Raw genomic sequence first — 12,017 nt, forward strand, 5'->3', positions numbered from 1 at the left:
TTGGTCTGATTAGAACCGTAGCTAGAGGCTCCTGGGAGGTGCCCCAAGGCTAAAGGCTTTTGAGAGTCACCCTAGATGGGACAGAGTTGTTGTGCAAGGTCCATTAACTCCCTTTTCTTCATAACTAACCACTGATACCCTCCCGGCAACATTTTCTTAGTAACATTTTCCAGGCCAGAAGGCTGTACCTTGAGAAGAAGCTCTAACCAGCTACCCCCACCTGCACAGAATCTGACCTCAGAACCTCCCTCCTCTGGAGGGAAGCACATTTAATAGCCCACTATTATACCCGTTTTTTTTTTTTTTATTGTACCCGGAGCCCATTTTGGAGCAAGAGGTCCACCCACCAGTACATCAGGCCCAAGATGACTCGGCATTCAGACTCCCAAACTTGGACAGAGGAAGAGAATTCCAAGAATGGGCGGGCTAAGGGAGACTGAGGTGTAAGACTTGGAAGCAGTCTCCCCATGAAAGATCCCAAAGTCCCCAGCTCGGGAAGCTCACAGTCTTCTGGTCACTAGACCCCATGTTACTTCTTATTTGCACAGATAATACACTTGCCACTTTCTGTTTCCCTTGCAACTGTGTCCATCTTATTTCAATCAGCATAAACCAACAAAAAACCACCAACTCATTGCTATTGAGTTAATTCCAACTCATAGTGGCCCTATAGGACAGAGTGGAACTGCCCCATATGGTTTCCAAGGAGTGCCTTTTGGATTCAAACTGCCAACCTTTTGGTTAGCAGTTGTAGCTCTTAACCACTGTGCCACCAGGGTTTCCAATCAGCTAATAGCAAAGGACAGGAACCTGAGACACATTTGCTTACATGATGAGCCCCCACTCATTGGCCACAGGTGTTGGTACTTCTCGAAAGAACAAAGGCCAAATTGCTTTCTGTAAGATGATTCCATACCCTGTACCAACAACACACACTGACAGTGCCTCAGTTTAAATCTCCAGCTACACGCTCCTGAGCTCTAGACAGATGCATCCTATTGCATACTCAACAATCTCTACTTAGATGGCCAGTTGACACCTCAAGTTTAATACATCCACTTCAACATTTTTCTGGGACAACTGGATTTTCGCATGCAAAAAAATGAGATTGTAACCCTACCTCACACCACACACAGAAATTGACTCAAAATGGGCCAACAACCTAAATAAAAGAGTTAAAAGCATAAAACTCTTGGAAGAAAACATGGGGAGAAATCTTCACAACCTTGGATTTATCAATGGATTCTTAGCTCTCTCACACTCACTCACACACACACAAATATGAACAACAAATTGAAAAATAGGTAAATTGAACTATATCAAAATACAAAAAAAAAAAAATTTTGTGTAACAAAGGACATTTAAAGAAAGTGCAAAGACATCCTACAGAATGGCAGACGATATTTGCAAAGCATATATCTGATAGGGTTTATAGTCAGAATATATAAAGAACTTTAACAATTCAACAACAAAAAGGCAAGCAACCCAATTAAGAAAGTGGGCAAAGGATTGAATAGACATTTCTCAAAAGAAGATATGTCAAATGGTCAGTAAGTACATGAAAAAATGCTCAGCATCATTAGTCATTAGGGAAATGCAAATCAAAACCACAATGAGATACCACTTTACACCCACCAGGATGGCTGTTATAAAAAAGATAGACAATAGCAAGTGTTTGAAAAGATGTGGAGAGATTGGAACCCTCATGCAACAATGAGCTCAAACATAGCAACGATTGTGAGGATAGTGTAGTACTGGGCAGGGTTCCGTTCTGTTGTACATAGGATCGCTGAGTCTAAATAGACTCGACAGCACCTAATGACAACAACAACAATGCATTTGTGGCAGAAATATAAAAAAGTTCAGCTGCTATGAAAAAGAGTTCGGCAGTTCCTTAAAAAGTTAGGCAGAATTACCGTATGACCCATCAATACCACTACTAGGCATATACATGAAAGAATAGAAAGCAGGGACTCAAACACTTATACACCAATATTTATAGTATCAGTATTTACAAAAGCCAAAATGTGGAAGCAACCAAATGTCTATCAACAGAGGAACAGATAAAGAAAATGTGGTATATGAGTGCAATGGAATATTATTCAGCCACATAAAGGAGTGAAGTTCTGAAAAATGTGGTATATGAGTGCAATGGAATATTATTCAGCCACATAAAGGAGTGAAGTTCTGATACTTGAACCTTGAAAACATTATGTGAAGTGAAATAAGCCAGACACAAAAGGACAAATATTGTATGACCACTTATATGAAATATCTAGAATAGACAAATTCATAGGTACGAAAAGTAGATAGAGATTACCGGAGACTATGGGGAGGGGAAATTGATGAGGTATTGCTTAATGAGTACAGAATTTCTGTTTGTGGTGATGAGAAGGTTTTGGAAATAGTGGTGACACAACATTGTGAATGTAATTGGTGCCTTTGAATCGCACATTTAAAAATGGTTTAAAAGGCAAATATCATACGTGTTTTACCACAATAAATTAAAAACAAAAAAACTCAAAACAAAAATGAATACATCCAAAAATGAGTTCCTGATTTCCCCCACCCAAAACCGTGTTCTTCTGTAGTCTTCTCCATCTCTGTAAAGCCTGTTCTTCCAGTTATTTGGGCCTCAACCCCTGGAATCATCCCTAATCCCTCTCTTATATCCATTCTGTGAGACAATCTTGTAGACTCTAACTTCGAAGTACATCTAGTATGCGACCACAGCTACCCTGATCAAAGCCCATCTTGTTTCCTGGATTATGGCAAGAGCCTCCCACCTGATGTCCCCTCTTCCACCCTTGCCTTGCTACATTCTTTTCTCAACACTGCAGCCTTCTGACCCATTTAAAGTGTAATTTGTGCTAAAAACCTTCCAAAGTTTTCCATCTCACTCAGGGTAAAGACCAAAGTCTGTACTGTGTCCTTTGACCAAGGTCCTTTATGGCCTCATCTTCTAGCACTCTCCTCAGGCTGGCCCCAGCTCCACTGGCAGCCTTCTGTTTCCTCAGTCACACCTTGGGCCTCCAGCGTCCCTGTGGCTTGCCCCTTCCTTTCTTTGCATCGATGCTTCAATGTCACCTTATCCATGAGGACTTCCCTGTCATACTGCTCTTTTACTGTCCACTGTAACATTCTCCATCACACCTATCACCTGATATGATACATAACTTGCTCGTTTATTAGTTTATTGTTTTCTTCCAGTGAGACTGTATGGTCCATGAAAGCAGGGATCTTCATCTGTTTTCTATTCATTTTTCAGTTTGAACCGTTAGCACCTAGAACAGTGACTGATGCTCAGCAGATGCTCAGTTGGTATTTGCTGAGTGTGATTGTTATAGTCATGTATCAGCTGGGCTAGGCCGTGATTCTCAGTGGCTTGGCAGTTATGGTGTAGTTTGGTAGCTATGTAATAATGTAATCACCTCCATGATGAGATCTGCTCTCAGCAGCCAATAGGTTGGAAGGGAGTTTCCTTGGAGGTGTGGCCCGTATCCAATATAGGTGGGCTTTCTGGCAAAGTTTGTTGGCCCCTGCTCCCCCCGGATCCTGTAGCTGGCTCCTGTTCATCCGACCCCCAGTCACTGGGACTTGAGCTAGCAGCTTACCTGCCAGTCTTGGGATTCATCAGCCTCTGAAGCCTGTGAGCAAGAGGTCTGCTGTCTGACCTCCCGCTCGTGGGTTCACCAGCCCTTGTGGCCACGTGAGTCGGGAGGAGCCTCCAGCCTGACCGGCAGACTTGGGGCTTGGCAGTCTCTACGACTGCGTGAGCCATCGCCTTGATATAAACCTGTCTCTGGATTGGGTAGTGGTTAAGAGCTCAGCTGCTAAAGGTCAGCAGTTCGAATCTACCAAGTACTCCTTGGCAGCTCTATGGGGCAGTTCTACTCTGTCCTACAGGGTCACTGTGAGTTGGAATCGACTCGACGGCACCAGGTTTTTGGTTTTCTCTATATCTTCTCATACCCTTCACTTGTTTTGCTTCTCTAGAGAAGCCAGTCTAAGACAGTGAGAAAGAAGATAAATGAAGGTGGGGAGAGAGGGAAGGAGGGAGAGAGTGAAGTGGTGTTTAAAATGAAGAGTGGAGGAAACATGAGTAAAAAAGCAACCTTTGGTTGTCAAGTGAGCTTGAAATTAGTTCCTGGGCAGCTGTCAAGCTATCCCTGAGCCCTTCCTGAGGAGGGCAGTGAGCCTCGTGATGTCACAGAGAACAAACTGTGTCACCCTGGTTTGAATTCCTCTTTTGTGTGGGAATGCTAGACTGGTAGAGCTTAGGATACTGTGGAGATGGATTTCAGAAGGACTTGCGTGGTACATTTCTGGACAAGATGCAGATACAGGGGGCTGATCTTTTTTTTTTTTTTTTTAGCCAAGTCAAGAAATTAGATAAATCCACAGTTGGTTGACTGATTAACGGATTCAGCTCAATATGCTTGGAAGTCTCAAAATCCACGGTCTGATCTGCCGGCCTGTTAATTCAGCTCAAACCAAAAGCACTTACTGAGGGCCCCATGTGCCATGTACTGCAACGGGCTTTGGGGGTACAAAATGGGTATGTTGGAGTTCATGCCTTCAAGGAACTCATTCTGCTCCCATAGACCTTTGAACTGGAGGTGTCTATCCATGCTGGCACAGAACCAAATTGCCACATTTGCAAGTGACACAAAGCTGGAGAGGATAACCAGAGTGTTCTTCTCACACGCAGGCACCCTCCCACAGCCTCTGCAGCTCAAAGGTGCAAGGCCTGAGTCCCGGCTCCTCCTGGGGCCACTCGGATCCGCGGAAAGCTGTGCCCCAGTTTAGTCAGCATCATATGTGGACCGTGACTTACTTGTAGTGATTGTTTGTTTGATTGTTGAAGTTTTGTTTGTTTTTCTGTCCTTGGTCTATTTGCCGTATTATATCCTCAATTTTTCCATGTCTGAATCATAACACTCTTTTCTTTTATGTCCCTCGTTTTTGCCAGGACCTTCCGTCCTCCTGCCTCGGTCTGTACAGCTTGCTCTCTAGCCGGCCTCATGCCTGTCTGCTTTGGACATTCCTTGGCTGCTGTCCTGGACTGGACACTCTTCCCCTTTGCGGGGTTCTGCCCTCTCTTGCTGCTGCTCTTCACTGTCTGTCTTCTCTGTCAAACTTGAATTGTGAACAGGGTCAGGGACCTGGCCTGTCCTGCATCTGCCGGATCTCAAGTCCCCAGTTCAGAACTTGACACAAACTAGATGCTTCATAAATGCCTGGTGAGTCAGTGGACTTGAAACCGTGTACTCTGCAAATGAGGCCATTTAGCCCGGCAAAGAGAAGGCTCAGGTGAGTGGAGTCATTGCGTTCAGATGTATGAAGGATTTTCAGATGAGAAAAATAAGGTTTATTCCGAGTGGTCCCAGATGGCAGAGCAAAGATGATTGGATAAAAGTTGTGGGAAGGCAGGTTTTTGTACTGTGGAGGTAAACACCATTTCACCAGTCCTGGAATGCACTGCCTTGCAAGAGAAAGGTGCAGTGCCACCCCTGGGAGGCTGAGTCGAGGACACCAAGTGCACAGGGCAGCGTGTCAACACTTCCTGCCCTGGGAGCAGTGGGGACAGGAGGGTCAGACTCAGAATGTCTTCTAAGACAACCAATCAACAAGTGGTTCTGTGGCTTTGTGACCAAATTCTCTTCTTTTAAATCAAAATTATATTGTGGGACCTGACATGTTTCCAAATTTTCCCTGTAGTTATAGGAAACTTGAAGTAGCTGAGCTCTCAATCTAAATAATTGCATAGGGGTGGTGGCTAAGGAGACCACAGAGTAGACAGAGCAGACACAGACACTTAGGAAAGCAGGAGGAGAAGAGAAGCATTTAGAGTTCGCGAAAAACTAGAACAGCTGAGGAATCAAGGAAGGCGGGCTTGTTAAGGAGCAGATGGACGGCACTATCCAGACAGGATGAGGGCTGAGTGGCTCTTGACTTTTAGGATGAGGTGGCCGGCTATGGTAGTGCTGAGGGGCCATGAGCCAGACTCGATTGAGATCTCCTCAATTCAGGCACCAGAAACATTGTCCCTCTGGATTTGCTGTTTGCCACGGAGGCCTCCAGTGGCTCCTGTAACTCTCTGGCTCACTGTCACCGTGTGTCCTGGGCCATGTCCCATCCAGCTGGTGGGCCAAGAAGGCAGGACTCCCGTCCCTTCTACTCCTCCTCCACCCCTTCGAATAAACCAATAAAAAACCAAACCCGTGTCTGTCGAGTCAAATCTGACTCATAGCACCCTTCAAATGCAGGTTGATAATTCATAAATTCCTAGGAAAATGACCAGCTGCAACAGGGCTGTTCATCCAGAAGGCCAAGGCTTTCCTCTGGGATGAAATAGCTGGGCTCCAGAAATATGCTTAGCAAAAACTTAGCACTTTCTGTGTGCCTGGCCCAGTCCTAAAAGCCTTACAAATATTAATGCACCTGTCATCGCAACCAAAAGAAATCGGTATTGTTATTACTGTATTGTTATTACTGTTTTACAAATGAAGAAACAGATTGGTAAAGCAGTTTACCCCAGGGCACACAGTTATTAAGTGGCAGCCTTGTTCAGAATCCACAGTCTTAAACGAGGCTTATTTTCATTGGGATCATAATCAAGGAGGGTTCTGTTGTTGTTGTTAAGTGCCATCAAGTTGGTTCCAACTCATAGCAACCCTATGTACAACAGAACGAAATACTGCCTGGTTCTGAGCCACCTTCACAATTGTTATGCTCGAGCGCATTGTTGTAGTCACTGTGTCCATCCATCTCATTGAGGGTCTGCCTCTTTTTCACTGACCCTCCACTTTAACAAGCGTGATGTCCTTCTCCAGGGTCTGATCCCTCCTGATAACATGTCCAAAGTATGTCTTGCCGTCCTTGCTTCTAAGGAGCATTCTGATTGTACTTCTCCCAAGACAGATTTGTTCGTTCTTTTGACCAAATCAAAATAACCCACTGCCACTGAGTCGATTCCGACTCATAAGTGACCCTATAGGACAGAGGAGAACTGCTCCATAGGGTTTCCAAGGAGCTGCAGGTGGATTTGAACTGCTGACATTTTGATTATAGCAGCCGAGCTGTTAGCTACTGTGCCACTGGGGCTCCACCTTCTGAGTATTCAGCCATAATTAGCATAATTAATAGCATCAGAGATTCCGTTATTTAAGAAAACCTGACCAATCAAGCTTGGACTCTGTGGTATCACCCTGGCTTCCTACTTTATGAATTATACAACTCACTTTTAAGGCCATTTTCACGTTAGGTTTGCAGAACTTGATAAACTATCGAGAGAGAGCCATGTAGTGTCATACTCATGGAGTGGTTAGCATCATAATCCCATAAAATGACATTTTGAGTTTAACATTCAACAGAGTGCATGGTACCTACCTCTTATCCATGTGTCACTCGGAATGTCCTCTATTATGCACTTCTCCTCTCGTTCTCCGACATGGAAATAAAAAGCAGTTGAGAGTGAAAAGCAAAAACCTAGAAGAAATGTCAGCACTTGCATTTCTGTTGCTTTCACCAGGCCTGGTGGCACCCTCTCTGGAATGGGTCAGTGGCAGATGACACTGTTTCCAGAGCGTTTGTGTTTCACTGGATCATTTCGTAAGATTGATTTTCGTGAGAAGACACAGATGGTGGCTACACTCGGGCACGTAGCTGCAGCAAATCCCATGGAACGAGATAAAAAGACAAGCCGCACCAACCTGGGGGCCTTTCCAAGCATGACGACATCAGAGTTCGTCCTGTGCAACTTGACCTGTTACTTTTTAAAGATTCGAAAGTGTTCTGACATGCTGCAGAATGAAAACCAACATAGGGTCAAGGGAGAAGCACTCGAGGAAACCCAGAGAGGCCACGCATAGTAAACGCCAAGGGACGAGGTACCCCAGGGCCGTGCCTTCATGACAAAACTGAAGTGGCCATTTTCTGGTTGTTTCTTCTGCTTGGCAGGAGGTGAGGGAGGAGGAAGTGAAGATGGTGTTACGGAGGATGGGAAATGCAAGAAGGGGGGAGGAGGGAACACTGCAGGAAAAGAAAACTGGGGTGTGGAATCGATGGACAGGAGAAGGGAGCAGCCTGATGAAATAGGTTCTAGGCTAGGAAGAGGTGGTGGCCCCAGTTCTGACTGAAGCCTTACTCTGGACTAGCTGGATGATTTCAGATAAATACTAAACGTCTCCGCGTTTTGGTTTCCTCCTAAAAAAGAGGGAGTTAAAATCACTCAGTGATCCTCGAGACCCCTTTAGTTCTAGCATCCCCTCCCCCCCTTTTTTTTAAATCCTTTTGTTTCAAAATATTTGTAGACTCACAGGAAGCCACAAAAACTGTACAGAGAGGTCTTGTGTATCTCCATCATTGAGATCCAGTGGTCAAATTTCACATAGCAAAGTCACCGACATAACTGCACCATTGAAACCGGAAATTTGACATTGACACAGTGCAATTAACAAGACTATGGCCCTTACATGGATTTCGCCAGTTTTGCACATACTCATCTGTGTGTCTGTGTGTGTACTATCATTAGAAGTCTTCGGCAAGTAATTGCTAAAAAAAAAACTCTCGAAACAAGTGAAGAATATTGAAAAGTGCGGCACTGTGGTTTTGAGCAAGAGATTGGAGTCCAACCACCTGGGTTGTTTCAGTACACTGTTATTTAGCTGTGTGAGTATGGACAGATCACCAGACTTCAGAGTTGTCATCTATAAAGCAGGGAAAAAATAGTAACACCCATCTCACGGGAAGGAGCCCTGGTAGTACAGTGGTTAAGCACTCAGCTACTACCTGAAAGGTTGGTGGTTTTGAACCCACCAGCCACTCCAAGGGAGAAAAGACTTGGCCATCTGTACCCGTAAAGATCACAGCCTTGGAAACCCTATGGGGCAGTTCTACTCTGCTCTGTGGTTCTATGGGGTCACTATGAGTTGGAAATCCACTCGACAGCAACAGGTTTTACCTACCTCACAGCAGTGTTGTAGGGATTAAATGAAATAAACTGTATGAAGTCCTTAGCTCTGTGCCTGGCATCACACAGTAAATGATATAAATATTTACGGCATGGGGTGGAGCCCCAGCTGGATGCATTCACCCATGCTGCAAGAAACACAGGCCTTCTGCAGCTGTCTCCATCCTTGACACTGCCCTTGGGCCCTCCTCCTACCTAAAGCTAATCTTGGCTTTGGTGCCCATCTTCCGCCTTCTCAGGGATCTCACTCTATTTGAAGCTTCAGCGTTTCCCTTCCTACCAGCTTGTGTCTGCATCTCAGTCTCTCTCCACTTGCTACTAATACTTTCCCCTTGAGAAGCAATATAGTGTAGTGCTTAGGAGCCCAGACTCTGGGGCCACTGTCTTGGGTTATCTCCTCTGCTGTGGGATCCTGGGCAAGTTATTTAATAGCTCTCTTTGTGTCACTTCTCTCAGTCCTACAGTTGGGATAATAATAATACCCACCTAGAAGGATAGTGGTAATGAGTTAATGACTATATATATATTTCACTTAACCAACACACATGACTGGGTCAGGTGCACCTTAGTCCTCAAGGTGACATCTTTTTTTTTTTTTTTTTAACACTTTAAAAGAGGCCTTTAGCAGCAGATTTGCCATTCAATGCAATACATAGTTTGATTTCTTAACTGCTGCTTCCATGGGCATTGATCATGGATCCAAGTAAAATGAAATTCTTCGTAACTTCAATATTTTTTCTGTTTATCATGATGTTGCTTATTGGCCCAGTTGTGAGGGTTTTTATTTTTTTTATGTTGAGGTATAATCCGTTCAGAAGGGTATATTCTTTGATTTTCATCAATAAGTGCTTCAGTGCCTCTTCATTTTCAGCACGGTTGTATCATCTTCACATTGCAAGTTGTTATTTAGTCTTCATCTAATCCTGATGCTGCGTTCTTCTCCATATAGTCCAGTTACTCAGATTATCGCTCAGCATAGATTGAATCAGTATAGTGAAAGGATACAACTCTGGCCCCCAACTTCCCTGATTTTAAACCACTCAGTATTCCCTTGTTCTGTTTGAACTACTGCTTCTTGGTCTATCTATAGATTCTGCATGAGCACAATTAAGTGTTATGGAATTCCCATTCTTTGCAATGTTATCCATGATTTGTTACGATTCACACAGTTGAATGCCTTAGCATAGTCAATAAAACACAGGTAAACATCTTTCTGGTATTCTCTGTTTCAGCCAGGATTCATCTGACATCAGCAATATATCCCTGGTTCCATGTCCTCTTCTGAATCCAGCTTGAATTTCTGGAAGTTCCCTGTCGATACACTGCTGCAGCCACTTTTGAATGATCTTCAGCAAAATTTTACTTGGGTATGATATTAATGATATTGTTCAATAATGTCGGCATTCTGTTGGATCACCTTTCTTTGGAATGGGCACAGATAGGAATCTCTTCCGGTTCATTGGCCAGATAGCTGCCTTCCAAATTTCTTGGGTGGTGCATTCATTTCTTGAAACATCTCAATTGGTATTCCGTCAATTCCTGGAGCCTTGCTTTTCATCAATGCCTTCAGTGCAGCTTGGACTTCTTCCTTCAGTACCACTGGTCTTAATCATATGCTACCTCCTGAAATGTCTGAATATCAACCAATTCTTTTTGGTACGATGACTCTGTGCATTCCTCCCATCTTCTTTTCATACTTTCTCCCTAGTTTGATATTTTGCCCATAGAATCCTTCAGTATTGCAACTGGAGACTTGAATTTTCTCTTCAGTTCTTTCAGCTTGATAAATGCCGAGTGTGTTCTTCCCTTTTGGTTTTCGTACTCCAGGTCTTTGCACGTTTCACTATAATATGTTACTTTGTCTTCTTGAGGTACCCTTTGAAATCTTCCATTTAGCTCTTATATTTCATCACTTATCCCATTCACTTTAGCTGCTCTACATTCAAGAGCAAGCTTCAGAATCTCTTCTGACATCCATTTTAGTCTTTTCTTTCTTTCCTGCCTTCTAAATGACCTTTTGCTTTCTTCATGTGTGATGTCCTTGATGTCATTCCACAACTTGCCTGGTCTTTGGTCATTAGTGTTCAATGCATCAAATCTGTTCTGGAGATGGTCTCTAAATTCAGGTAGACTGTATTCAAGGTCATACATTAGCTCTTTCAGACTTGGTTGAATTTCCTTCAGTTACAACTTCAAATTGCGTATGAGCAATTGATGGATCGTTCCGAAGCTGGCCCCTGGCCTTGTTCCGACAGATGATGCTGAGTTTTCCCATTGTCGCTTTCAACAGATGTAGTCGATTTGATTTCTGTGTTTTCCATCTGGTGAAGTCCACATATATAGTTGCCATTTATGTTGTTGAAAAGTGGTATTTCCAATGAATAAGTAGTTCGTATTGCAAAATTCTGTCATGTGATCCCTGGCATCATTTCTATCACCAAGGCCATATTTTTCAACTATTGATCCTTCTTCTTTGTTTCCAACTTTTGTATTCTAATCACCCGTAATTATCAATGCATTTTTATTGTATGTTTGATAAATTTCAGACAGCAGAAGTTGGCAAAAATCTTCAATTTCTTCATGTTTGGAGTTAGTGGTTGGTGCTTAAATTTGAATAACCATCACATTAACAGGTCTTCCTTGTACGCATGTGGATATTATTCTGTCACTGACAGCATTGTACTTCAGGAACATCTTGAAATATTCTTTTTGACAATGAATGCTATGTCATTACTCTTCAAGTTGTTTTTCTCGGCATAGTAGACCATATGATTGTCTGATTCAAAATGGCCAATGCCAATCCATTTCAGCTCACTAATGCCTAGGATATTGATCTTCCAAGCATTCCATTTTATTTTTTACTTTAAATTTTCCTTGATTCCTACTTAGTGCATTCCACATTCAGATTACTAATGGATGTTTGTAGCTATTTCTTCTCATTTCAAGTCTTGCCATATCAGCAAATGAAGGTCCCGAAAGCTTTACTCCATCCACATCATTAAAGTCAACTGTGGTTTGAGGAGGCAGCTCTTCCATCCTGAGG

At 43.4% G+C, this 12,017-nt stretch overlaps 1 protein-coding gene across 1 annotated transcript in view; it reads right to left on the reverse strand.

Annotated features, from left to right (window-relative positions):
• LOC126077325 (transmembrane emp24 domain-containing protein 11-like) overlaps positions 1-7,536 on the reverse strand; it is a 29,495-nt gene extending 21,959 nt beyond the window's left edge. The window contains exon 1 of the mRNA XM_049886560.1: positions 7,393-7,536. Within this exon, the coding sequence (XP_049742517.1) occupies positions 7,393-7,516 (124 nt within the window). The 5' untranslated portion in view covers positions 7,517-7,536. The remainder of the gene's footprint in view (positions 1-7,392) is intronic.
• Between the last annotated feature and the right edge of the window lie 4,481 nt (positions 7,537-12,017).

The sequence above is a fragment of the Elephas maximus genome, chromosome 5 (genome assembly GCF_024166365.1).
Source record: "Elephas maximus indicus isolate mEleMax1 chromosome 5, mEleMax1 primary haplotype, whole genome shotgun sequence".
NCBI classification, from domain to species: Eukaryota; Metazoa; Chordata; class Mammalia; order Proboscidea; family Elephantidae; genus Elephas; species Elephas maximus.